The following is a 25,179-nucleotide window of genomic DNA, read 5'->3' as shown; positions in this document are numbered from 1 at the left end:
ATAGCTAAAACAAGATGGTTATTAGGCTATGTACAGGTATTGCATGGTGCTCTAAGGTACAATGATGCATGCAGCCCCCGGGAGATCCTCGATGTCCTGACGATGTGTGTGTTGACAGAGAAAGCAATGAACATAGCAATAAATTATGCAAAAAAATCTCTAGATGTGTAGGTCCGCTCAGCCATTACGGATAATGCCTTTAGCGTACTGTGTACCAATCAAGACTGCGTAAAAATGCGTCAGCGTCAAAGGAATAAAGAATATAGCGAAGCTACGTACGCATGCTCATTCCAGTACGGTGCAACGTGTACTATGACGTGGACATGAGGAAGGTAGAGTAAGTAAAGCTTTAGTGACAGCATACCTCAAACTCATCACCAGACAGCAAGAGCATATCCCCATGAACCAAAATCACGAACATGGACTCGGTCGGTTTCCTCTCGGTCATTGCCCGGGTGCTGGCAGCACGGCGTGTCGACAAGGCCTCATCCTCTGAGCTACTAAGCGGGCCGTCAAACACCGCACTGAACTCGTCCTCGGACTCGGCAGCCTTCGTTATCGCTTGTCGCGCCGACACGCGCTCAGGCTGCTTGCTGATAGAACGAGTTGAAACCGGGAATCCATGCTTCGGGGTGATGTTGAGCTCAATATCCGAGCCCAGACAGAGCATGGCGATCGTCCGGCCCCTATTTGGCAAGGCGGTGCCCTGCCGAAGATCTTAGCCTATTATCCTCCGTCAGAGTGAGAGAAACATACCTTCCGACTACCCGTCTTGTGCCAGCCGAGAATCGTGAGCTGGTCGATCCTGAAATTCTCTTCCGCAGCATGCTTTGTGGCCCACGTTTCTATGACTTCACGTGCTAGCTTCACGGAGGGCGGGATAGAAGTCCAGCCAATACTTGGCGGATGCCCCTCATGACCGACACCAACGAGGCAAGTGAAATAGGGCCCTATAGCACGCCATCAATGACTGGCCGTTTCAAAAGTTCGAACTGATACATACCTGTTGCTACCTTTGTCTTTGCTCCCTGCCAAGTCATCGGAACTTCCATCTGGAAGTCGAGGAACAGCCTGTCCGCCGCCTGCTGCATCTTCGTCCGGTTGCACGTGAACACATGTTTGATCTCGACCGAGTCTCCTATGGCGTACACAAACGTCCGCAAGCCGCCTTTCTCGCCCCCCAGGACGTTCACAGTCACTGTTTCGGGGTATCTGTCCAGAGGCGTCGCGTCGGGCGTCATCTTGTGCGGGTCGCGAACATACTGCGCATCGACCGGGATCATGTCGTTACCAGCCTGACGAAAACATTCAGCGCTGGTCGTGCGACACATATACGCGTAGTATGACGTACCTGGCATGTCTCGCACTTCTGGAAGCATAAAAGCCGCTGCACATTTAGCCGACCACACTGCACACAGTGCCAGCCCTTCTTAATGACGAGCTCTGACGCCACGGTCGCTTCGAAGCTAGGTTTATCGAACTCAGATCGTAGATGCATCGGGAGAAGCGAGTGTGGCGACGGCTCATCCATCTCTGCCGCAGGGAGAGCTGCAGAATTTTGCCACCACGGATATGTGGGCTGCTGGTCCTCCGGAGCGTTCTCACCGCCAGGTACCCAGCGAAGCTTGAAGTGCCAAGTCACACGCACTGTTCGCTCTTCATCATCCTCGCTCTGAACGAGGGCGGTTCGCTGGTTCATGTGAGTATCTGGTGCATATGATGGTAGAAAGGAATCTCACCTCGACTTCCACGATCTTGTAGAATCCGAGTACGCATATACCACAATCTTCCGGAAGGTTGAACGGCAAGAGCAAGTAATCGCGCGACACGACAAGAACGACAGGTATCTGATATGTCTTGCAATCCAAAAGGTGCTTAACATCCTGCGGCACTTCTTCTGGGAAGAAATTCAACTTCTCCTCCTCGACAGTGGGTGATGTCTCGAGAACCTCTCGTTCCAGAGCAGTTTCAGGGATGCGATTGGACAGGTCACGGTTCAGAGCGTCAAGATCCTGCACTGTATTCTTCGTCTTCTCTACAGCTTTGTATTGCATGTCATACCGAGCAGGTATCGACCGGGAGCGACCTGTCAATTAGAGGGAGAGCTCAGCATCGGGCTTAGCCACACAACTGCGCATATTATGGAGGCTCACTTTGAGAGATGGACCGCTCGTGAGGTGCGTCTTCATCGGGGCTGTCGTCGTCGAGTGCAGAGCTCCGTCGCGCAAACCTATGCGTATATGTGGCGGGGGGGAGGTGCGGTCTAATCCTCTCCCCGGCTACCTTCTCACGGAAGCCTTCGCCCATCTTGAAGGTACTATCGGGGCTGTCGTCGTCGAGTGCAGAGCTCCGTCGCGCAAACCCACGCGTAGATGTAGTGGAGGGGAGGTGCGGTCTGGTCCCATTCCCGGCTGCCTTCTCATGGAAGTCTTCGTCCATCTTGTAGGTACTATCGGGACTGTCGTCGTCGAGTGCAGAGCGCCGTTGCGGAAGCCCAGGCGTAAATGTGGCGGGGTGAAGATGCGGTCTGATTCCCTCTCCGGTGGCCTTCTCACGGAAGTCTTCGCCCATCTTGTAGGTTCTATGAGAAGGAGTCGGATATCTGCACGTAGTTAAATCATCGCTATCGCGAGAAACTGATGATCCCGGGCTGAGTCGCTGCGCGCCGGGGTCGGAAAAGCGACGGCTCCCATCCGGGTGCCAGATATTCGTTTGCTGCTGGTGGATACCCCAATCGCTCTGGTGAATCGAATTGTTACTGCCGCCGAACCTGCCGCTCAGACTAGGCGCGGTCGGGGTTTGAGGAGCGGGTTTCGCGGCCTGCGGTCGCGACTGTTGCGGTGACTGTGCATGTTGCGAGCTCTCAGTCTGGGCGAGCCATGCCTCAGGTAATTTCGAGGATAGAGGCGAATATACCTTTCGAATGCTTGGGGCCTGTGGCCCGACGCTTGGGCTATCCGCCTGGCGTGATGTCGACGCCTGGGGCTGCGGAGTAGACGGGGACTGCTTGGCGCTGAGCGCCCGCGAGGGGTGACAGGACACCGCAGTTGGCCGCATATCCGCGACAGATTGCGAACGAGGTGTCAACAGAGATGGCGTCGAAGCGGAGGAGCGAGATTCTGATATCTCATCGACGAGCATCATATCGTCTCCGCCGTAGTCGACGTCTGTCCCAAGATGTCCCCTGCCTCGCTCGGCTGAGATAGTGAAGTCTCGAACTCTGAACAGGAGTCGGAAGAATAGCCACCTAAAAGAGGATAAAACTCACAAGGTGATCTCTGCGCTCCCTTCAGCGGTCAGCGAGTCCTTAGGCCATGCATGACCTTCGAGATACACCATAGGCGGCTCCAGCGTAGCGTACTCCATGTGCACTCCAGGTCCATGACCCTTCATGGCGTCCGACACCCAAGGCAAGACTTCCAGAAACTCTGCTTTATTCTGAACGAGTTCAGGTGATTGATGAGCGCTGCAGGCACAGCTTAGGAGTATGGGACGAACCTTCGCCCATATTCGCGGCTTGCCCTGGGGTGTGAACCTCGGTGGTACGGACTCGTCATGGAGTAGTTTAGCTAGAGATCTCGGGGTCGAGGATGGCAGTGGACCTGGTGGTGGTCGAATAACATGCCAGATAGTACCGTCATTCGCCAACCACCTCCCTTCTGCGTAAAGAGGTATACAATAAGCTGGAATGAAAATCTTTGTGACCGGCATACCTTCCGTTTCCTTGCCTTTCCCGTCCACGATGACCCTCTTCTCCGGCCGTTTACCCCTCCTCCCAGCCAGCTTCTCAGCGACAGCCCTCTTCCTCCCGTTCACCGATGCCTCGTTGCTGCTAGAGCTCGTGGACGCCGCAACGGCGCTTTGACTTTCCTGGCCGTTCTCGCCGCGTATTACGGGGGTAACCCGTTTCGGTAGCGGTTTCTTGGGCAGTGGCATGGGCTCATATTGGACCGAGGGAGTCGGTGTCGAGCTGAGAGGCGAGAGGCTCTCGTCAAAGGGATGTGGCGCGAGGGTCCGCGCACGCTTCGGGACGGGCATGCTGTCGGAGGTAGAGGAGCGAGCCTTGGCCTGCTTCTCGTCTCTACTAGCATTCGCTGTCCGTTTCTGGAGCTTGGGCTTCTCGCACTTGGGTCCCGGAAGCTTAACCCAGCCGTCCTCGACGTGGCAGACTCTGTCCGGATCGCCTGACACGGCGCACCTCTGGCAAGAGGGTCTGCTCCTCGAACAGACCTGCCTGATTTTTGCGCAGTACTCGCACGGCTTCGGCGTCACATAGAAATCGCGCTTGATGCCAGTGATAGGATGCACGGCAAACAGGAAGATGTGGTTTGGGTCAATGCGAGTGTCGTACTGGTGTGGAAGCTGGGGTGGTCGCCGCAGATGAGGCCCCCATGAACGCGTGTATTCTGGTAAAGGTTCTGCGGGGTCGAACGGAGCAAATGTAAATTCTGTGTCTTCCAGCCGCCCTGCGTATGTCGCCAGCCCGAGGTTGGGATCAGGAAGATTGTTCATATTGTCGGAAAGCGCATAGACGGGATAGGGGAAAACAAGGTCCATGTTTTCTCACAACGCCTGACGAAACGGACGACCCTTGCGCGAGCGTCTATCGCATTCCACCCTCCCGCTCATGGGCAAACGGAACTCGACATTTGCTGGTTTCTCTCATTTCGTTCTCGACGCTTTCAAGCAGGCAGAGTCGCTGGGCAGTGCTGAACAGAAGGAATTCGTATCGCCTGGCAACGCTCACAGAGCATCTGAGGAGGGCCCTCCCAGAAAGAAGCGTAAAGCCGGCCTCTTGGGACCTGGACACGAGAAATACGATGCCACGGGGCTCGTGCCATGCTATACGGAACCATCGGAGGTACCTGAACGTCTGAAAAAATGTGCGTGGCCTATATAGCGTCTCCCCGGCTCGTGCACGCTCATTCACCCCAAGACTTCTACCAGCGAGAACGATACTTCTCTCTCTACTCTGAAGGTTGTCTCCTCGACGAAGAAGGTTGGTACAGCGTCACGCCGGAGCTTATAGCGAACCAAATAGCTGAACGGTGTCGTTGCAAAACAATCCTTGATGCTTTCTGCGGCGTGGGAGGCAACGCCATCGCTTTTGCGCAGACGTGCGAACGAGGTACTCCACGACTTTCATTTCTTGGTTCATGGTGCTAAACATGTGGCATAGTGATTGCCCTGGACACTTCTCCAACACGACTTGCCCTCGCTCGGCACAATGCAGTCATTTATGGCGTCGAAGACCGCATCGAGTTCATTCTCTGCGACTATCTCTCCTTCGCCCGCTCATACCTCACTCTCCCTCACCATCCAGGACATCGGAAAATTGACGTGGTGTTCCTCAGTCCGCCCTGGGGTGGCCCAGAGTACTTGGCGGGTCCTGTAAGCGGCCTGCTCTCTGACAAGGACCAGCATCCAGAGTTTGGCCTCGCAAATATACGGCCGATCCACGGGGCGGAACTTTTCAAGCTCACTCGTCAGATAACCAACAACGTCGCGTACTTCCTTCCGCGCAACACCAGATTAGAGGAGATCTCTGGACTGCTGACGCCAGAAGAGAGCAAAACAGAAGTGATCGAGGTCGAAGAAGAATGGATGGGCTCCAAGTTGAAGGCGCTGACATGTTATTTCGGAGGCCTTGCCGCGGGACAAGAAGAACTGTTCGAGGAATCGAGCCCTTGACACCACTGAACTTGCGCTTCACTTCAAAATGAATCGTTGTTCGTTCAAAAGATGTGCATCACTGTTGTGTACTGTTTTGAGAACTAAAAGTAGCGCATTCGGATGTTTATACAAACGTCGCGACTAATGATATCGCGTAGCCATTTATTCATCGCCAGTCGCAACTGGATTGCGAGTCAAGCTTTTCAGCAACTCCCCGTCGAAAGCACCTATGCACAAAGAACATCATCGATGCATGTTTGGACACACCCTCGGGGAAATGACACTTACGTCCAGCACTACTCTTATGCTTCCCTCGGTACGCGGCAAGTGGCGAGTTGTAAGCCGGCGAAGGCGATCCTGGGAAGGACGAGGTTGATGACGCAAATGAGCTATCCAGCTGGGACGCTGATGGCACCGAGTAGTACATTGTTCGCGACGGCGTCGAGATGGGTGAAGAGGCGTAGAGGCTCGAAGAGAACGCTCTCTGCGGTTGAGGTTGCGACTGTGATTGCTAGAGAACATAGTGAGTACAAATGTACTACGAATATTTGAAGGCAGATGGAAGAGAAAACGATCAATTCTGGAACAAGTCTAATGTGAATATAGAAAAGACTATGGACGTACTGTGGGGGTGAACGCTCCAAGACGCCTTTGCGGCAGCGACTTCGGTGTCGCGGGTGTAGACTTCGCAGGCGTCGGTACGGAAAATAGGGGTGCTGGAGGAAAACGCAACGCATACGACGCTTGCAGCACATTCAAGCCGAGGATGCCAAGTACACACAGCTCTGACAAAACATGCGTCCGCACGAGCATGAGCACACCGCGTTTGTTCATGTTATCCGTACGACATACCGAGCAAGCACAGCCAATGCCACCACGTCCCTCCCAGCCCTTCGTGGTCTGAATACCGGCTCCCCAAGACGAGCCGCAACGCGGTGAACGACGAGGGAAGCGGCAGGAGGTTCGTGACGATGAGAACCGAGACGAGGCCCAAGCCGTTTGTGCGTAGTCTAGCCGCCGCCTGGCTCGGATGTGGCTTCAGCCAGTCCAGCACCCTTGACGACATCTTCTGTAGCAATGACCTGTTCGTATACGCAGGACGTGAGGGCCACTCGAGCAGGCGCCCCGCAAAAGGGCTCAGTCACATGACCGGTAGCCGCGCGGCCGGGACAGGCCGTGACGGGCCGCAGCTCGAAATTGTATGCACTACACGGTCTTCCCAGGCAGGCCTCAGGGCGACAGACGACACTATCTGGGACACCACTTTCCGGATTTGTCTTTGTCCCAGGAGGTTTAGTCACTAACGAATGCCTTCACAGTTTCGCTTGAGAGCAGCTTACGTTCGCAGAAGGACAACAAACGACGACAATAGCAAGTGGCTCTGTATTGTCAAGCATACAAGGAGACAAGTCCCTACTTATATACCAGAACTTGATCTTCCCCACGCTGACACAGTCCTCATTGCACCACGAGTCCGAACGGAAGCTAGACAGCCTGCAGAATGACAGCTTTAGGCTCTATGGAACATCAAGACACCTTTTTTTTGTCTCCGAGTTTGCCTGCAAGACCTCAGATCTCACTAAAGACTCGTTTTGGTGAACACTTGGAAGGGCTGGCTGGCTCAGCAAAGAGCCTACCCGATGAACAAAGGGACAAGGTTGCGCTCACTGGCAAGGTGCCGCAGCGGTGTAGTTAGGGTGAGGGTCTATGCTGGATCCGCTAAATCGTCGCACAAGTTGAGGACATGCACGGGCTACTTGGTCATCGCGTGTTGCGGCACCTCATGCTTAAAAAAGTATGCGCTAGGGCTTATTATCCTCAGCACGTTTATGGTTTGACTGATTGTGTCATGTTCCAGTAATTGGGAGGAAAGCAGGTACCAGAGGCGCTACCGGAAATACGATATGTATAGCCTGAACGTTGAACGTTGAACGTTGAACGCTGAGCGCTGAGCAACGGCAAGATGCTTCAAGTTAATCAAGATGCTCATCTTCGCTCTAAGAGGCCGAGACGTGTCATTGCTGGTTTGAAGCAGTGGCCGGGGCGCTTACACTTGTAAGGATTCGGACTGAAGGCTCCGTATGACGCCAGACTTGCCTGCTCGAGGATTGGTAAAGCCCTGCGATATCCGTCCAAACTCCGTTCAGAGGTGAGATTGTTGTCAAAAAGCAATGGGCTAGGCTTCGACCTTCCCAGGATACTGCTGCTGCGCCAGTTCAATGTGCCCGTGGCGGCTGTTTGCCTCATCGCGACTCGGGATTATGTCATACGATGTAACATTGTTTTGACAAGCTGGCGGCATAGTCTCTATTGCTTGAGAAAGCGGTCGGTATTGTGGTGGCTTACAGAGCAGACTTTGCTGACTGATGCAGGAGTCGGCCAAGCGATGAGAGTAACGCATACTTAATAGTGTCAGAACTGCTCCTGGTTCTCAAGCCCCACTATTGCGAAGTCAACCACTCGTATCGACAACCTCAGCCAGTGCAGACCTTCGAACAGCCCTCACGATGACCGTCGCAGTCCTCGTCCCTCACGATGTCCCCACCGTTTTGAACTACTACGTCCCTGACCCGGAATCCGACGAGCCGCCACACATTTATATTATAGATGCACCGGCCGGGAAGAAGAGGGACAACATTGGCCGCGAGCCGCACGATGTCGTCATTCACGACGCTCGTGGCAAAGAGAAGGAGTACGATCTCTCTCTCGACACATCTGGCTTCCAGTTCGTCAAGCACGTGAGCCAGGAGAAGGAGTTCGACGACGACGAGAGGGTCAAGAACGTGTACTACAAGGAGGTGGAGGAGCTGCTCAAGAAGGAGACCGGTGCGAAGAGAGTCTTCGTCTTTGATCACACTCTCCGTCGCACCGAGCCGGATTTCGTTAGTCCGGAGGGTAAAGTCATTCGTGGCCCAGCCGTAAGTCAACTTATGTTCTGCGAATTGACGCGCATGCTCAAGCTATCTGTAGGAGGCAGTCCATGTTGACCAGACTTACGAGGCGTCCGTTGCGCGTGTCCACCGTCACCTCGGCGATGAGGCTGAACGCCTCCTAAAGGGACGTGTCCGCATCATCAACGTCTGGCGTCCCATCCACAACCCCGTGGCACATAGGCCACTCACCGTGTCGGACTGGCGCACCGTCGACAAAGAACACGACCTTGTCCCTGTCCGTTTCATTTTCCCAGACCAACGCCTCGCAGGTACGTGCCCCTCGTGTATAGCCTCCAATTGTCGCTCATAAGTCTTCGACGTGACGCAGGTGTCTACTCCGTCCGCTACAACGCGAACCACAAGTGGTACTACCTCTCGGATCAGACTCCGGATGAGGTCACCCTTATCAAGTGCTACGACTCGGAGGTGGATCGTGCGCGGTTCACTCCACACACTGCATTTCTGGATAAGACTAGTCCGAAGGATGCGCCTTACCGGGAGAGTATCGAGCTCCGATGCTTGGTATTCGATACGGAGTAGAAGCTGCAGATGACTCGCAGCGGGGATGTACCCAGACGCAACTTGCACTTATTTTTGTACCGTTGCATTATATAGTAATACGTGTTTAATACATTCAGCATGTTTACGGAGTCGGATACTTGACTTGGAGGATGCAACTTCAAAAGCTTCAATACGTAAGCAGCCGCACTAAGCGCTTATCCAAGGAAAAGTCGAATTAATATCGTTATCTGTTCCCGCGAAGCTTTGCGAGCACCACTGTAGTCTTGACTGCCTTGTGGCGTGCACGGGATTTTATTTATCCACCATCATCATATTCTTCGCTATTTCTAACAATTTGCAACTTCCAAACATCCTTCCGCCCAGTCATCTCGCATCGAGCTGGATCGGTCCCGGCGACAAAATCCAGCGGCTGTTTGAGGATCAGATTTGTGAGCATGACACCGTTGGAGCGGGAAGAGCTATGAATGTGCCAAAGCAGTATGAGGCGAACTATATGGTCCGGCATGTGATGCATTTCCAAGGATGACGGCGACTGGCTGTGCATGGAGGAGACAGACAGCTAAGCTATCGTGTGGACGCCTCTCCCTCCGATAATTTCGGTCATCGAGAGTCTATTTTCGTGGCTACAGGAGTACCGGGGATTATTGCATCAAGATCATCACCGAATGACCTATACGATAGCGCATGGTAGGGTATGTGAGTACACGACAACTGTGCAGCGCGACAGAGGATGCTAGTGAACTGCGCGGATAATAACACATGGTTCAAGAGGTTGTGCCAGGGCCCAGACTGTTCGATCGATACAACGAGAGGGTAGCGAAAGCTGGTTATATGCGTGCTATGGCGCCGAATCGGTTCAGCCAGACCGGGTACTGGATGTCCGCCCACAGTGGGTGCGTGCTCTAACCAGTCCCTAGTGTCTCAATAAGTAGTGCTTGGCGAGAAAGGTGACAGAGAGACCTACTTGGACTGACAAATCTTGTTGCAGTATGCAACCCGCCAGCAACCTTCACAAATTCGGAGGCGATGGCTCGGCTTGTAGACACTACAGAGGCATTCTGACCAGTGACATCGCTTGAGCGCGGTAAATGGGCTACCGTCGGTATCTGGAGACTTCGGATCGAACCCGTCTTCCACGCGGTTAAGATACTCCCCAAGAGAGTCCAGGGATTGCAATATTGTGTTCCATTGGGAATGTATCTTTTGACCATGGGTACGAATAGCCTGTACGGCGGCTTGCTGGTATCTGCGACTGGAACCTCGGAAGAGTTTCAGTCGCCGACGGGTATTGGTAGATCCAGAGCTATTCCTGGAATGACTGCGCAAGACGTCGCGACACCGGCTGAGAAGCTCGCCTAGGATGGTACAGGTCACACGGACTGTCTCCACCTGTGTATCAGCACTGCCCTATAATGCGCTTGAGATTATGTGCTCACATCGTATCGCATCCTCGCTGACCAAACGGATGAGATAGTCACACACAACAGGAATAATTGCATGAGCACATGATTCGGGCAACATCGCCACGTTCGCGTTGTAATCCGGGACAGCATAGCTTATCCAGGTGCCAAGTGAGAATGGAAGGGCGGGCCAAGATTATTGCGACAGGAACTTACAACATATATGTAGTAGCAGTGTGGAGGTTATCGCGTGGCATCTCTCGCTCTTCCCCTCCAGTTCTACACAGCTCTCTACGGCAGGCCGCCAGTGCGTGCGCCAGAAGCACTCGAGCGTGTGAGGGAGATTCTTGCACGATGCTGTGTGGTCCCGGGGTAGAGTATACCAGCAGGGCATATAGAGTCTGGTTAAGGTTTTGGTCGATAAACGTTTCGTCTTCCAAGTCTCGATGTATAGCTGCCGCAATGGAGTCAGTTGCGATACCACCTCTAACGCCCGTCGCCACTTCCGCACGGAACGCGATGTATCCTTCCTCTCCCCGTGCTCTGAATTCGCTCATAACGATCCTACAAGCCAGGTCCCTCGCCATCGAGCGTATCTCTGCCTCGTCTCCATAAATCCAAATTGCGAGTTGAACATGCGCCAAGCGATCAGACTTAGCCACTCGTTTCGAGGCGCTTGGTCTGCAGTGCCACCGCATGAGCTCAAGCGGGAAGATGAACTAAAGTACGCCACCTGAGCAACTCGAGCTGCACTTGCCGAAGCCCCAAAAGTGCGAATTGTTTGTATAATGTAGTGCCGTACAGACCAGGGAAGTCAAGAAATGGTGTTTTAATGTCCCAGATCGCCTGCCACACACGCGGAAGTCTCTCCAGAATGAAAGCGGCGGATTGTTCGACCTTTGATGACCGAGCTGACCGGAGCAAGCGTGGATTCTCGAGTACAGCTTGGTGCGCGCGAACAATGACGTGCGTAAGCAACATCACAAAGCCAATATAAGGCTAGAATAATCCAGTGCGCAGTGAGCAATCGCTTCTAGGCTGTCAACCGAAGAGACTCACCATGGTTTGTAGGAAATCGAGTGGATTCTGGTGCCAGGATGTCAGCTCTTCTACGCTGTATCCACAGAGGTGCTTGTCAAGCAGAATGTGAATAATAGCGCGAGTGATGCTCGGGGTCTGTATGAGCTCAGTTGGGTCGCTTGGGTCCAGGAAGCCGTTCATCTGTAGGCTGCTTTCAACGTCGTGCACGACTTCTGCATCGCGGGCTCCCGTATGGTTTCGCAAAAGGGCGTTTGCCAGTTCATTGATTTGCTCTCTCCTCGCGTTTGAGTCGGTGTCTGTAGTCATTGCTGAATGAGAGGGAGAACACCTTCGCGGTGCCGGAGAGAGGCAGCGCTAGCTAGCGAACAATAACTCGGCGCCAAGTTTGACTGCTAAATTCACACGGTACGAGAAGACAAAGGTTCTGAGAGAGACGTACCACTAGGCGTACGCATTTTATTGCCACCCGCATAGATCCAACTTGAAGCTGCCAGTCAAACCTAGACTGCTTAGCCGATGTTAGCATCCTTACATAAGCCTCCGCAGGACTACCAAGGCCGTGGCGGTAAGGACAAGCTCACGCCACAAAGGCCTTGGCTGGCGCTGCATCACGAGACATGCGTGCGCCTCGGGCACATGAAGACAGCAATGTGGAACAAGAGACACGGAGTCTGGGACATCAGACCTCCGAGACCGCTCGTCAACACCTATTTTCAATGTAGCAGCGAGGGCTGTGGTAAAAGCGCACATGAAGGAGGTGCAGAGGTAGAGGACGTCAATGTTGACATGAAAGATGAGTTGGTAGGCAAGAGATACATCCAGGCAATAGCAGCGTACTAAGATACACGGGCCAAACAAAACATATATCCAGGTGTGCACAGCAATTAGTGGTTGCAGATACAGCGCATCACGGTGATCACGGAAGAGTCCGGCCCAGACCGTCGCAGACGTTGCAGGTCTCGTCAAAAATGAAGAAAGTGACGCTTCCCCTTCCACCACACCGCCAACAGAGCTTGCCGCCGATGCGCGGGTCGCCCGGCGGCACGACCGTCGCGCCCGGCGGCGGGCTACCCATGTACTGCGAGCTCGGTCCAGATAGGGGCGAGGAGCTGTGGAAGGGGCTCGCGTAGCCGTTCGTGGACAGGAACCCGCCATTCGCCATGGGAGCGCCTGTTGTGTGCGCTGCAACGCCCGGATAACCCGGCGCGCGCGACGTCGACGCTGAGCGTGCGAGGGAGCCGTGGGGCGGCGGAGGGAGCCGGTGGCTTGCGCTTGCGGGGCCCGCAGGGAGCGACGGGAGCGGCTGCTGGAAGTTGTTCCCGCTGGCGCTCGCGGCGCCCCAGGGCGCGTAGGTCAGCGGGCCTGCGAAGGGCTTTGCGTACTTGGACCAGCACCGCATGCATGGGTTCGACGGGTCCATTTGTTTGTAGCCGGTGTTGTTGCCTGATCAGAGATCAGTCCGGTCGTAATAATACGAGGGGATAAGCACGCACATTTGTTACACTCATAGCCCGCAGGATACACCAACACCCTCCCATTGCTCATTAGCGGATGCCCTGGTACAGGCTTCATCGTCGGCCGGCCTTCGTCAGGTGCGTCACTTTGGGGACCACCACGATTTGCAGGCCGTGGCGGCGTGGCAGGATGACCGTTGGGCGATTGGTCGGGCGGAGGCCCAGGCGGCGGGGCAAACTGCGATGGATTTAGGTTCACTAGTGGCGGGGCATACCGTGCAGCAGACCCTCCCAACAATCCTTCATTGCTTGCCCCGGCAGTATAGAAATCCCTCGCGAAGTCGGACACAGGCTGCGCCGCAGCGGGCGACGAGCCTGTGCGATTGTGAGATAGCGCGCGCGGGGGTTGCGGTGGGGCAGCTGGGGACGGGACAGCAACACGCCGATACGTCCCGTGCGACGGCCCTGTCGCTGATCTTGAGAGACCGCTTCCTGGGGACTGCGACCAGTTTGAAGGCGGCCATTGGGACTGCGGTCCGAACTGATTGCGCTGCCACGGCGGATTCATTGGCGGGACGAAGCGGCTTGGTGTGGGGGCCTGTTGGAAGGGCCTGCGGGGCCCTAGCTCTACAGTACTCTCGCCGCGACGGATATCGGGAGTAGGGGTGTACGGCGGGGGAGACTCTCCTCGCAGGATGTCGGATAGGTCGTCAGCAGAAAGCGGCGGTGGCGGCGGACTATCGTGAGGAGGCTCTGGAGGCGGCGATGAGCTGGTGTGTGGATGACGTGGTGGTAGCGATGCCTGGGTGCGTGGAGGCAGTGGAGGCAGTGGAGGCAGCGGTGAGTCACTGGGCGGAGGACGCTGGGCTGGACTCGAGCTCCTGCTCGAGCCAGAGTCAGATTCCGGTTCGTCCCGCTCTGTACCAGGTACGCCCGAGAAAGACATCGGCCTAGGTGGTATCGGAGGGGGTGGTCGTGCAAGCTCTACCATGCTGCTGGAGGATATCTCAGGATCGCGCGCAGGACTCATCTTGCGTCGGAATGGGTTGTTGTCAGTCATTGCTAAGGTCATGGCAGTGTGTGGTGCAGTGTCAAGAGAGCAGGTTGGTGGTGCAGGAGTACGTTTAGGCCATAGACTCGAGTTAGGAGAAGAGTTCGGCGAAATATAGCGCTGCAAAGAGCATATGCTGTGTCATCGGACAGCAGGCTCGAGGTGGTAGGCCGACAACGCTGGTCCGCCGCGCTGCCCGGGCCGACGCTTCGACAGAAAAGGGAAATGTTTAGATAACTACACGATTCCGAGATAAGATAACGGCAGCGAAGCGTCTCAAACGTTGTCGGGAGTCGCTGTCGTGGTCAGCAGCGACTGGTTCAAGCTATCCATAGACAGAAGACGGCGAGGTAACCGCTTGCATGTTATTCAGCTTAATTTATGAGCGACATAGGACAAGATGCGCGTATGTATAGGCGCAAGCTGCCGGGCAAGAACATTCTACACTCTCGGTCTAGCAGAGGACCACGACAGGTCAGACGGATACGCGGTATCGCTGGCTAGAGTGTGCCTACCACTATTTCTTGGAAATTTTCCGCCCGGGGCAGTCTTGGTGTCGAGTCGAGGAAGTGTGGGGGCTTGGCTCAGCCATGCGACTGCACAAATTCTGTCAAGAAATAGCTTTGCGCTATTTCTTGCGCAGAATATGCGCGGCCGCAGGGCAGATGCGGCAGTCTTGAGGTGGTTTTACGGCTGTACGTTGTGCAAGGTGTGCGCAGACTGGAGGCGGGATAGTTCATGGCGGTGATGAGGTGGTTCGGCAAGCTATCGTCGTCGATGGGAGGCGGAGCGACGGCGGTGCTGAGCGGGCGGGAAAGCTCGCGAACTCCAGGCAGAGACGTCTATGCGTTTGCGGACTGCGTTTTGGGACACAGAACCTATGCATTGGTCGGGGGGACTTGAGTGGGGTACGGGTGGTGAAGGTGGACCTTGGAGCTGGCTGACACTAGTTTCTGCCTAGACCTTATATACGCCCCGGAGCTCTATGGCATCAAAAAAACACACGCCGGTGCGTCTTCCATACACAACCGTTGAGAAACACTCACCCAAGCGTACTTCCAATTAGCGAGATCCCGCCCCGGCAAAAGTTCAGTGACATCCCTACACTGCGATCTTTTCGTCCGCTTTGATCGTCCAACCCTGGGCTCCTGTCTGCCCGCAAAGCGCACACACCGTGAAGCCGTCTTGCATCCACAGCAGTGGTGAATGATTGGTTGAGACTTTGCAACCGTTGCAGTGACGCCGTTGCCGCGCCTGTGGCTTACGTCTGGACAGCCAGATCAAATCGAATTCACCTCCATAGCCAGCATCTGGGGCGAGTACATCTCATATCTCACCATCGATGTGCTCTCGCGCGGGAGGGGGTTATCGACGCAGAGCTGCATGGAGGTGGAGGAAAGGGCAAAGGTGTATCTCGTTCAGGAGGAACATCGGCCCAAAAGCAGCCCAACGCACACGCGCTGCCTAAGCTTAGGCTGGCGATGCCCGGGCATGCGTTCCTGTCCCCGTGTGCATTGTCGTTCGCTCACGCGCCCAGACAATGCCAGCGGCCCCAACACACGTCCGACGGCCAGGCCAGGCCTCACTGCCCCTCGTTTCCGCTTCGCACAGCTGTCGAACACAGGGCGCGCCCCACTGGAGCCCCCGTTTCCATCGCTAGCGGCTGCAGAGCGTAACCTGCCGCCGCACAGCGGGCTCTAGAACGCCACTGACACGACAGACCCCGTCCCTCGCGCCCAGAGTGCGTGGCCCTGTAACCTAATCTCTAGCACATCCGAAGCGTAGCGATGGGCCATTAGCGCAGTTAGCCCCACGGGAATGCTTTCTGCGAGCGTGTCAGGCGAGGCGCATGTCAGAGCACAGGATAATGATTCCGTAAAAACGACTGCGACTCATGAACCCACCGTATAGGAACGCTCGGTTACGGTTCTGCCCATGTGCGAACCCGAAGCATGATATGACATTGCAGACAGGACGCCAGGCAAGACGCCGCAGGGAACACATAGACATTAGGTAAAGCCTCCTGCCATCTTCCAGAGTAGCAAAAACAGCACGCGAAGCTGAGTATTGGTAGCAGCGGTAGGCCATCGCAGTCAGACCAGAGCTCCGTGGCAGACTTCTTTTTGTATTGAACGAGAGAAATACATTCATGCTTCTTGAATTTTTTTACATTTTAAAAATAATGCGAGGCGAGCGGCGCCTTCCGTCAGCGTCGCGCGACCAAATCGCAGGTCTTCGGCGGCGCGGTGATCGCAGCAGCCATACCGATGATGAGATTAGAAAAAAACAGGCGCAGAGATGTGCTGCGCACGCCGAGAAGTTATGCGGCAAGGTGGGGTGAGCATAACGCCACCTGTCCTATCGAGACGGATCGGCGTACTTCGCGAGCAGGATGTGTCAGGAGGGACAAAAAGTTGAAGCGAGAGAGCAGAGCGGAGGACACGCCGACGTACGATACGTGAGCATGGAAGCCTCTGGCAGCTTCTCCATCGTCGTAGACAGAAAACGTTGCTGCAAGCACGACGAGGAAGGTTTATCTTCTCTCGCTGCTCTCCCGCGGTATCTCTCGCGTACTGAGGACCCGGCTTCGCGACGCAGCTTGTTGACGGCTATTGACGTCGCCCAGGTCCGTGGTTTTCGCACTTTCGCCTATCTTGGGTCGTTCTTGCCCTGCGTGCGCGCTATATCTTCCGCCACCCTGGGGACGCGAAGCACAGCGTCGAAGGACGCCTTACACATTTGTACGGCACATGTCCCCCGCGATTGCTGAGTCTTCTCATGTCGGGCAGGGGGACGACACGGCCGGGAGATCCTCGCTACTCTTGTGACCATGCTGCCCGACGCAATCGCGCCAACGTAAAGTCTGAGGGTGGCAAGGCAAGGCCTGCCGAGTGAGTTTACTACAAAGTGCGATGGGAAAGGACGTCGCTCGCCATGAGAAGGGCACGAGTTCTGCGAATGCTCGCTACATACCTCTGAGCAGTGCGAGGCTTGCGCCCGGGTGATTCAGCAGGAGAGACTACGACTTTCAGAGCCTTAAGAGCCTCGTAAAGGTTGGCTAATAATTACTATAGAAACGCCCCGCAGAGGAGCTATGATCAAAAGAATGAACCTGAATAACTTCCGCATATGGTATAAGCTCTCATGTTCGGCGTCCGCTGATCCCGATCTCCCGTCGTGGCGGCCCCGCGGCCCTGTGTGTCTCTCTCTTTCCGTCCGTTCGCCGCAGCTCGCCTACCCATCGGATGCACATGCAACACCGCAGAAAAGAGGCCAAAGCGAAGAAATCTTTTTTTCGTGGTCTGGCTTGGAGACCGGGGTTACGCCGAGTACGGGGACGGCGCTCGACGTGCAGCCGCGATGCGACGTCGCCGACCGTGCAGGCCCAGGGCCCAGGGCAGCGTGACCCTGCCTGCGCCGCCGTCGCGCGCACATCGGGCGGTGCAGAGTGAGGCCGGCGGCGTTGCGGTGCGCAGCGTCGACGGTCTCTTTTGTGAACTCCTGCGGTAGGTTCAGGGGGGTCTCACAGGTGGTGGGAACAAGTCCGCGCCCCTCGCACTTTCCATATAGCGCTGCCCGTCGCTCGTGGATCAAACAACTTCTCGCCGAGCAGTCTGCCGGCCGGGGCGCCGGGCACGCCTGGTCGTGCCTTTGCCCGCTTTTCGTCTCCGGAGCCCTGCGCCGGCAGCGGGCCGCCTTGGCTACGCCATGTTCTGGCAGCTGGCACGGACATCGACGGTTTGGCACACGGCGGAGGGTGCGGCTGGCCTCAGTGCGTGCGGACGGCTCGGCCACAGAGGATATACCGCCGGCGGGCTTTAGAGTTATTCGTGATCCGCACATGTGTTCCCTCTGCGAGAAAATCGGAGCCCCAGCTCAACTTTATGCGTCGAGCGTCGTCCCAATGATGCGGCTCCCTCGGCCCCTTCGCCTGTCTCGATGATCCATCGGCCTGACTTCCTGAGCCCCGTGCCACCCACCCACTTTCGCGTAGGACTTATAAGCACCCGGCCCTGAAATTAGCCTGTGTCTTACTTATATCCCCGCGTACCTGCCTGATAGGCGTAGACGTCCACATACCCACGATGCCACACCCACGACTGCGTGTTGCTGTCTGGTGAGTCTCCTGTCACTGTCACTATCGACATCGGGCTGACAATCTCCAGCGGAGGCGGCATAGGCGGACTCGTCCTCGCCGTCGCCTTATCGCAAGCCCAAGACATCGACATCGACGTGTATGAAGCGGCGCGCGAGTTCGCAGAAGTCGGAGCCGGCGTAGGGGTGTGGCCGCGTCCGTGGAAGATCCTGAAGGCCTTAGGCCTTGCGCAAGACCTGGCTCAAGTCACCTTCGTCCCGCCAGAAAACGAACTGGTGGTAGCATTAGACTTTCGCAAGGGCGACGAGCCTCACGGAGGCACCACGTTCGGGCAGATGCTTTCGCCTGGTGGGCCTGTAGTCTCTGGCCGCTGCCCGTCTTTTCTCAACTCGCTTTTCAGGTGGTTTGATCAGTTTTCATCGACCTGACTTCCAACGTATAGTCCTCCAACATCTCGCGAGATCCTGTCGTCCACACACATCGAAACGCCTCGTCTCTTACACACAGCCATCATCTGCCTCGGAGCCGATACAACTGTTCTTCCAGGACGGGACGACGGCCACCTGCGATCTTCTGGTTGGAGCGGACGGGGTCAAGTCAAGGGTACGGGCGTGCATGATCAAGGAGGTTGCGGACGACCTTCGGGCCCGGGGAGATTCGATCACTGCCTCCAAGGTAATGCAGAGTGCCGCGCCCGTGTGGAGCGGGATGATGTCCTACCGGACAACCGCGCCTTCTGAAGCGTTGCAGAAGCGATACCCAAATCACAGACTTTTGAAGGAGCCACATGTCGTACGTTGCCCGCTGCTCGCTCTCACGGTCACGACGTCGTTGACACTTGCTCTCCTGTCCCCGACAGTTTTTTGGCAAAAACACCCAGATGACCGCCTATCCCATCGCGCGGGGAACCCTCGTGAACGCCGCTGCCTTCACCGTACGGTGGGACCTCGAGAACACGTATCTGGATGCGCCGTGGGTCGTCGACGCACCCCGAAGCGAGTTTTCGCAGGAGTTCGCCGATTGGGAGCCGGAAGTGCAGGCGCTTTTTGACGTACGTATTGCCTTTTTTGTACATGCACCAACAAAGTCAATCGCCCAGCCTCTGTGGGCCTGACAGCGGCGCAGGACGCCTCTTTTCTGCGCTAGCTTATGCTCGGGGTTATGTTCATCCGTGTGCGACGGATCGCTCATCCTTCTTCCGTGCAGTGCGTCAAGTCGACCAGCCGCTGGGCCGTACACACGGTCATCCCCCTGCGTAGCTTCGTGCATCGGCGGGTGATCCTGATTGGCGACGCGGTACGTGTCTCGTGTTCTCCTCGCTAGCGCAGAGCTAACGGGGCGGCCTATCAGGCGAGCGCGATGCTGCCCTTCCAAGGCTCAGGCGCTGGGCAGGCCATCGAGGTGCGTCTCTCCCGAACAATGTGCAGGCAGCCTCTCAATCAATTTCTTCGGTTTATAGGACGCGTACATCCTGTCAGCCTTGCTTACTCACCCGTCAACGACCGTCCACTCCCTCGAGCGCGCCGCCAAGATATACGACGCCATCCGCCGGCCCGCCGCACAGCGCGTCGCGGTGCTCTCGCGTGAGGCCGCCCTGTTGTACACGTTCAACTATCCCGGCCTGACGCTCGACCGCGATGGCTGCCGAGAGGAGCAGCTGCAGAAGATCTACAAACGGATAGTGAACAACTGGGCATGGGCGTGGGAAACGACCGCGCAGCCTGATCTAGAGAGGGCGATCGCGATGTTAGAAGGCCGCATGCAGTAGACACGCGCACCGCCGCGAAGTTAGTGTTTGGTATAATGTCCGTCACGATCTCGGCCACGATCTCAGTCATGTTCTCTTCGTGTAGTAGCTTTGCCCTTTTTCCCCGGCCCTTACTTAGGCTTGTATACTTCAATGGATACCCCCGTCTTCCGCACGTGCAGGTTTTTCCTGCAGACAATATATCACCCACATGCAGCTCATAGCTTGCATTTTGTAGTCTAGCCGGCTGTCGAATATATCGAGCCGATTATTGTGGCGCTAAGCGAAGAGGGCCGCTCATTTCCTGAAAGGGTACTCAACGCCGACGTCATCGGACGCCAAGGGGCTTGGCCACACTGATACAGGTCAGACCGGACTTTGCAAACTCGTCGCATACGATTTGACGTAGAAACGCACGTCTCTCAAAGGTTCACTCGCTGGGCATCTACATAAGCGCTTTTCGTCGTGAGGTATAAAACCGAGGCAGGTGTCCCTCAGGATTCGATATTAATACGCTGAACGGGCTTGATTACCTATACAACTTCCCTTCTCATCCGCCTCTCATTCATCATCCCATCTTTTCTCTTAGGCACAACATGTCTTTTTCTCGCTTCTCCTACGAGCTGTTCTACCCCCCGCTCCGGCTTTGACCGTCTCTTCGACGAGGCGCTCCGAGCTAACTCCAGAACGGCAAGGGCAGCGGCAGACGGCGCCTCTGCCAAGTCTCTGAGGCCGAGGGTCCGTCCCTCATACCTCGTTCTTTTCTATGACGGGCACCGTTCTAACGAGAGATGCAGGACGGGTGTGCACAAGAATGAGAAGTTGAACACGGTGACGGCAACGTTTGATTTGCCGGGCTCACGAAGGAGGACGTGCACATCCTCATAGTGTATATCAATATTACAAATGGTTTTCCGTGCAAAGATCTCATAAATTCTAGACTAACAACGCTAAAGATCTTGTTCCAAACAAGATCTTTAGCGTACTGTTGGTTAATATGCTGACAGACATTTTATCTTTCCCTTGGCGATGTTCTCCAATGTAAGCGAGAGATCTGTGGGCTTTAGAGATTATTTGCTTACCATTATCACTAGACTGGCTTATTAGTTTACTGATCTGATCGCTCTTGAGATCCTGAGATCGCTGCGCGGCTAGATAATCTCGCGCCTTATATTGAGCGTCTAAAATATTTAACACACGGATACGTCCCACTGGCAGAGAATCCGCATTCACTGTGGCAGGCTACGCATATTGTAAACCTACAGGGTACCACGAGGTTTATGCACCAAACGGGAGAGGCACCGATGAGGATAGCCATGGGTATATATACTATACATAACCTAGAGCTACAAATAACCTATCAACGCATAGAGAGTTTGGTTAAGCTACAACATAACGAACGTGAGGGACAGGGAGGAGTGTCGCGCGCACAAGAAATTGTGAAAAAGTGAAGCCTGAATCAGGATATTGGAAGGCTGATCAACAGCCCATAACGACGCCGTCGTAAGGGCCGTCGTGGTCGCTCTCATCAGACTCAAAAACGTTGGGGACGGCGCCGACCTCACATTCTGTACTCGGATTGTCTTGACCTGTGCAAGCGAGTTCAAAAGGCACGAATGTGCGCCAGAGAAGGGAAAACACACCAGGACAAGCCATCCAATTGTTAGACTGGTCGACATGGATCTCCCCGGACGGATGACGGTAGCCCATGAACATGCCTGGCATTGTCGGAATGGGGTCCTTCTTGTTGTTGATGTGATTCATCGAGGTAACATGGGCATCGACGTAGTCCGCGAAGGCTTGATTGCCGACCTGAGTAATACGGATCAGAACTATACCACGATGTGCAGGTGGAGTGCAACTTACCCTAGGTAGTCCATAGAGGATGGCCTTGCACGTAACCTCCGGTAGGTGGAGCGGCAGGTACACAGCGTCTAGCAGAGCAATTGCTGCACCTAGAGAAGGAGAGAGGGTAAATGACAGGTCTTCAATCCAAGTATCAGGCGAAACTCACCCAAGGAATGCCCAACCATGGTCACCTGAGTAGCGCCATGTTGGCCCAAAGCCGACTGTACCGCGGACAGCACATCAGAAGCGGACCTGGCCGACGTAGGAAAGATGAGGCCTGGACATACTGATAAACGAAAGAGCCTTACATAGCTTGTGCGTCGCGGAAGCCGCTGTGGACCATCACATTCGGGCTGATGCTCGGGAACAGGGATGAACTAAGAGGCGCCGGCGCAAGGTCGGCGTCGGTGAGCAAAGGCAAGCTGCACCCGGGCATAGTTAGCACTGTATCCCGGGCATCAAAGTGTTTGTGGCGCACATTTCTTTCGGATTGGTGCCCTGGTGGCCGACAATTACTGTGTCGAGGGTGGGATCATACCCAACATACCCTGTTACGGCCGGTGAGACCAGTTGTAAGCCGGTTGATCGGACACACTCACACCACTGCTCGCTGTCCCCATTGCCTCCGGAGGCGACTGGGATGAAGGATGGGTTGGCACTGCAATCCTCTCCACACGTCCACGTGAGCGTCGAAGACGCGCTGCAGTAAGCGGCACTGGCATAACGGGCGAAGGGCCCGAAAGACGAGACCTGCACGCTGGAAAGCGAAGAGACGGACCCCTGGCGTCTGGTGGGCGTCGCGAACGCGAGATGGAAAACGAGGATCAGACAGAGCCAAAAGCGGTGCTGCTGTACAGTAATCATCTCCACTCAGCCCGCTCGGAGCCGACTGGGAGCTTGAGAATTTCGAAACGTCTTCTACGAAACGACCGGTTATGTACACTTGCAAGCGAGCGACGTTGAAGAATGAGTGGCAAGAGGTAAGGTATCGACCCGACCCGGTGCGTTGAGCACCGTGAGGGAAAAAACGAAGCTCGTGAAGATGGCCTGTCACTGGCGCGCTGCGCAAAGACAAAAACAAACACGCCCTTCGATAGCCCATAGTACAAGGAATCCGCCAACCGCGTTTGGCGCCAGGCTGGCGGGTCAGCCGCGCACCGCCGCGCCAAAGCGGCACGGGGCAGCTTTGATCGGATGTGACCGGGTGTGACACGTGACTTTAAGCGCCGTTAAGTGCTGTAAGTACCGACGCGGATAGGCAGGGAGCATCCATTCGCTTCACCACCCTACATTCTCCTGTGTTTCTCGTTCATGTAACACTATCTTGTCTGCATACCATAGGATATCTATGCTCAGTGATAGTATTAGTGAGTTTATCATTACAATTCCAGCTATCCCCCGCCGATGAGACTGATGTTGGTAAAAGTATGCGCGTAGTTCCGCCCATGGGGCCGGTGAAGAATGCAAGACAGCAAAACCATTAAGGTCTCTGGAACTCCGTACCCACTAAGGCAGAATTTATCGTGTTCACAGCCTCCAGCTGCAGCACTGCGAATCATCGTAAGCCAAAGGATCACCTCAGCCAAACGACAACCTACCCGTCAGCCTCGAGTCGCGGTTTACACGCCGCATAATCCCGATGGTCTCGTCAATGTGCGCCGCCATGATATGCGGATTCACGCAGAACATGTGTGGCCGCTTGTAAACGGTCACATTCGAGGCCACGACGCGGACGAGCTCTGTAGCGATAACTCGCGGCGGAGTCGTCAGGATTATCTAGGCGTAAAAAAAATTATACGAGTCCGGCGGCTACTGACTGAGACAGCGGATACGCACAGGAAGCAGCGGATCTACGTGCGCCAAGATGCTCGCCGGTACCGTCTCCGCCGCGACCACGATCGCCTTACACGCACTCATGATCTTGGCGGCGCTGTTGAGCTCGTCGTCGTAGAACGGCCAGTGCAGCTGCACGATAGCGAGACGGGCGAGGCAATGAGTAACAGCGAGGTGCCGGTGGACTTCTGGTGCGAGCTGCGAGCGCGCAGCTTCGAGGGACGGCAGGGAAAGAATAAACCTGTCGAGAAGATTTTCCGTCGTCTCGAAGCTCGTTGCGTGTCTTTCTCGCGCCGCTGGGTCTGTAGATCCGGACTAAATCAAGGCTGATTCTCAAGAATACAGGGCACCACGTACCAGTAGAAGAAACAGAAGCATACCACGACGCCCGATAGAGCAAAGCTGACGCTCGCGCGCGGAGGCCCAGCGGGGATGATCCTGATGAAGAGAGGACATCGTGCGCCGACAAGTAACTCTGAATCGTCTGGCCTGTGCTGCCATAATCTAGCGGAAGCGTGCCCTGCACGTGCCGTTTATATCAGTGAGTCCCTATCACATGTCTACCCGACTCACATCCCGGTACTGTTCAGTAGCAAGCGGCCAGGGCGTATCTATCTCCGCGCCTAGACTGTCGTCCGCGACCATCAGGCTTGGGCATCCAAGTACTACAGCCCACGTCTTGTCCAGAATGCAAACTTGCCAGAACGCGTGTATTCGCTCGCCTTCCTCTATCAGGTCAGCCGCAGGCCGCATCGCAAGCTCCTCGTCGGCGGCGTGTGCGAGCGACATCTTCGAGCGGTCATGTGGCGTTGGGCTCCTGATTTTGTGCAGCCGGTAGAGCACGACAAGCGAGACAGCGTCGGCGGTGTGTCTGCGCCCCTCGGCGAACTGGCCGGCGTTGTAGAAGTAGTTCGCGAGGAGAACGTGGGCCTGGATTATGTGCAGCACGTTCGGCTGCGCTGTGGGAGTGTTTATCGTGCGGACCTTGTTCGGGCCTAGCTCTGAGACTTGCCGTACGGCCTTCGCGAGATAGGCGCTTTGTTGCACTCTGAGGTCTTCGTCTGAGGTCAGTGCGGCACCCCACACGTAGACGGCGCTCAGCAGCGGGTCGGATTCGTTGATGGTATCGAATAACGAGTTTACGACAGAGGAGAGGCCAGATAGCTGTTGTGACACCTTGCTCAAGAACCGGGCCGTGTTGAGGAAGAAGCCGACTTCCTGCGCGTGCGGCAAGAAGGCGTCAAGGCTAACCCGGTGCATTGTCAGCGAGACCGCTACCGATTTAATCAATGAGATCTTCGTACAGGATCTGCGCCTCGGGATAGGTGGGGATTGAATGGCCTCTCCCGGTCAATTCTACAAGTGGTTCGAACATCCCGTAATGAGATACGTCGAGATTATGCCTACCAGGACTAGAACCATGACTGCCACCAGAGTGCCTCGCGTCATGAGACGTCCCCGCGAGGTCGGCAAAGTCGTCGTCATCCAAGAGACCGGGCCAAGAGGCAAATCCATCCGCGTGACTGACACCAGCGCCGCCATTGGCAGCGCCCTCGAGCTCGACGATCCGGGCTTTGAGCG

The 25,179-nt window shown here is 55.6% G+C and overlaps 10 protein-coding genes across 10 annotated transcripts in view; 3 read left to right on the top strand and 7 right to left on the bottom strand.

The window, feature by feature from the left end:
- Positions 1–24: 24 nt before the first annotated feature.
- PHACADRAFT_264561 (uncharacterized protein) lies at positions 25–2,187 on the bottom strand. Its single transcript, XM_007401191.1, has 8 exons — positions 2,154–2,187; positions 1,740–2,086; positions 1,352–1,690; positions 1,004–1,295; positions 757–950; positions 365–706; positions 280–310; positions 25–224 (listed from the first exon to the last, which is right to left on the bottom strand). The coding sequence occupies exons 2-8, from the start codon at positions 2,052–2,054 to the stop codon at positions 178–180; spliced, it is 1,560 nt and encodes a 519-aa protein (XP_007401253.1). The 5' UTR covers positions 2,055–2,086; positions 2,154–2,187; the 3' UTR covers positions 25–177.
- A 1,068-nt stretch (positions 2,188–3,255) lies between these two features.
- PHACADRAFT_153372 (uncharacterized protein) lies at positions 3,256–4,559 on the bottom strand (the record flags this gene model as incomplete). Its single annotated transcript, XM_007401190.1, has 3 exons — positions 3,256–3,438; positions 3,499–3,659; positions 3,714–4,559. Coding segments are annotated over 3 exons (1,181 nt in total), but the record flags the coding sequence as incomplete, so codon positions are not given.
- Positions 4,560–4,607: 48 nt separating this feature from the next.
- Positions 4,608–6,241, top strand: PHACADRAFT_130594 (uncharacterized protein). The gene is made up of 3 exons (XM_007401189.1): positions 4,608–4,883; positions 4,937–5,128; positions 5,180–6,241. Exons 1-3 carry the CDS (start codon positions 4,628–4,630, stop codon positions 5,689–5,691), a joined length of 960 nt encoding a protein of 319 aa, XP_007401251.1. The 5' UTR covers positions 4,608–4,627; the 3' UTR covers positions 5,692–6,241.
- A 44-nt stretch (positions 6,242–6,285) lies between these two features.
- PHACADRAFT_264558 (uncharacterized protein) lies at positions 6,286–6,486 on the bottom strand (the record flags this gene model as incomplete). The annotated part of the gene is made up of 1 exon (XM_007401188.1): positions 6,286–6,486. The coding sequence occupies one exon, from the start codon at positions 6,484–6,486 to the stop codon at positions 6,286–6,288; it is 201 nt and encodes a 66-aa protein (XP_007401250.1).
- Positions 6,487–8,124: 1,638 nt separating this feature from the next.
- PHACADRAFT_264555 (uncharacterized protein) lies at positions 8,125–9,257 on the top strand. The gene is made up of 3 exons (XM_007401187.1): positions 8,125–8,591; positions 8,644–8,875; positions 8,935–9,257. Exons 1-3 carry the CDS (start codon positions 8,181–8,183, stop codon positions 9,144–9,146), a joined length of 855 nt encoding a protein of 284 aa, XP_007401249.1. The 5' UTR covers positions 8,125–8,180; the 3' UTR covers positions 9,147–9,257.
- A 353-nt stretch (positions 9,258–9,610) lies between these two features.
- PHACADRAFT_153362 (uncharacterized protein) lies at positions 9,611–11,947 on the bottom strand. The gene is made up of 5 exons (XM_007401186.1): positions 11,588–11,947; positions 11,262–11,527; positions 10,745–11,203; positions 10,093–10,530; positions 9,611–10,041 (listed from the first exon to the last, which is right to left on the bottom strand). Exons 1-5 carry the CDS (start codon positions 11,873–11,875, stop codon positions 9,729–9,731), a joined length of 1,764 nt encoding a protein of 587 aa, XP_007401248.1. The 5' UTR covers positions 11,876–11,947; the 3' UTR covers positions 9,611–9,728.
- Positions 11,948–12,334: 387 nt separating this feature from the next.
- Positions 12,335–14,171, bottom strand: PHACADRAFT_264552 (uncharacterized protein). Its single transcript, XM_007401185.1, has 2 exons — positions 13,063–14,171; positions 12,335–13,012 (listed from the first exon to the last, which is right to left on the bottom strand). The coding sequence occupies exons 1-2, from the start codon at positions 14,081–14,083 to the stop codon at positions 12,486–12,488; spliced, it is 1,548 nt and encodes a 515-aa protein (XP_007401247.1). The 5' UTR covers positions 14,084–14,171; the 3' UTR covers positions 12,335–12,485.
- Positions 14,172–18,139: 3,968 nt separating this feature from the next.
- PHACADRAFT_264550 (uncharacterized protein) lies at positions 18,140–20,095 on the top strand. The gene is made up of 7 exons (XM_007401184.1): positions 18,140–18,191; positions 18,241–18,518; positions 18,571–18,962; positions 19,030–19,221; positions 19,377–19,466; positions 19,521–19,571; positions 19,630–20,095. Exons 1-7 carry the CDS (start codon positions 18,160–18,162, stop codon positions 19,936–19,938), a joined length of 1,344 nt encoding a protein of 447 aa, XP_007401246.1. The 5' UTR covers positions 18,140–18,159; the 3' UTR covers positions 19,939–20,095.
- A 1,014-nt stretch (positions 20,096–21,109) lies between these two features.
- PHACADRAFT_130581 (uncharacterized protein) lies at positions 21,110–22,874 on the bottom strand. Its single transcript, XM_007401183.1, has 7 exons — positions 22,365–22,874; positions 22,244–22,313; positions 22,074–22,187; positions 21,932–22,017; positions 21,784–21,872; positions 21,561–21,729; positions 21,110–21,506 (listed from the first exon to the last, which is right to left on the bottom strand). Exons 1-7 carry the CDS (start codon positions 22,627–22,629, stop codon positions 21,397–21,399), a joined length of 903 nt encoding a protein of 300 aa, XP_007401245.1. The 5' UTR covers positions 22,630–22,874; the 3' UTR covers positions 21,110–21,396.
- Positions 22,875–23,050: 176 nt separating this feature from the next.
- Positions 23,051–25,179, bottom strand: part of PHACADRAFT_130574 (uncharacterized protein) — a 4,179-nt gene continuing 2,050 nt past the window's right edge. Inside the window, exons 3-8 of the mRNA XM_007401182.1 lie at positions 24,903–24,954; positions 24,172–24,844; positions 23,969–24,118; positions 23,602–23,913; positions 23,364–23,541; positions 23,051–23,313 (exon numbers count right to left, since the gene is read on the bottom strand). Of these exons, the coding sequence (XP_007401244.1) occupies positions 23,246–23,313; positions 23,364–23,541; positions 23,602–23,913; positions 23,969–24,118; positions 24,172–24,844; positions 24,903–24,954 (1,433 nt within the window). The 3' untranslated portion in view covers positions 23,051–23,245. The remainder of the gene's footprint in view (positions 23,314–23,363; positions 23,542–23,601; positions 23,914–23,968; positions 24,119–24,171; positions 24,845–24,902; positions 24,955–25,179) is intronic.

Source organism: Phanerochaete carnosa (genome assembly GCF_000300595.1).
Source record: "Phanerochaete carnosa HHB-10118-sp unplaced genomic scaffold PHACAscaffold_12, whole genome shotgun sequence".
NCBI classification, from domain to species: Eukaryota; Fungi; Basidiomycota; class Agaricomycetes; order Polyporales; family Phanerochaetaceae; genus Phanerochaete; species Phanerochaete carnosa.
Note: the sequence above shows the minus strand (reverse complement) of the source record. Positions and strands in the feature narration are given on the sequence as shown.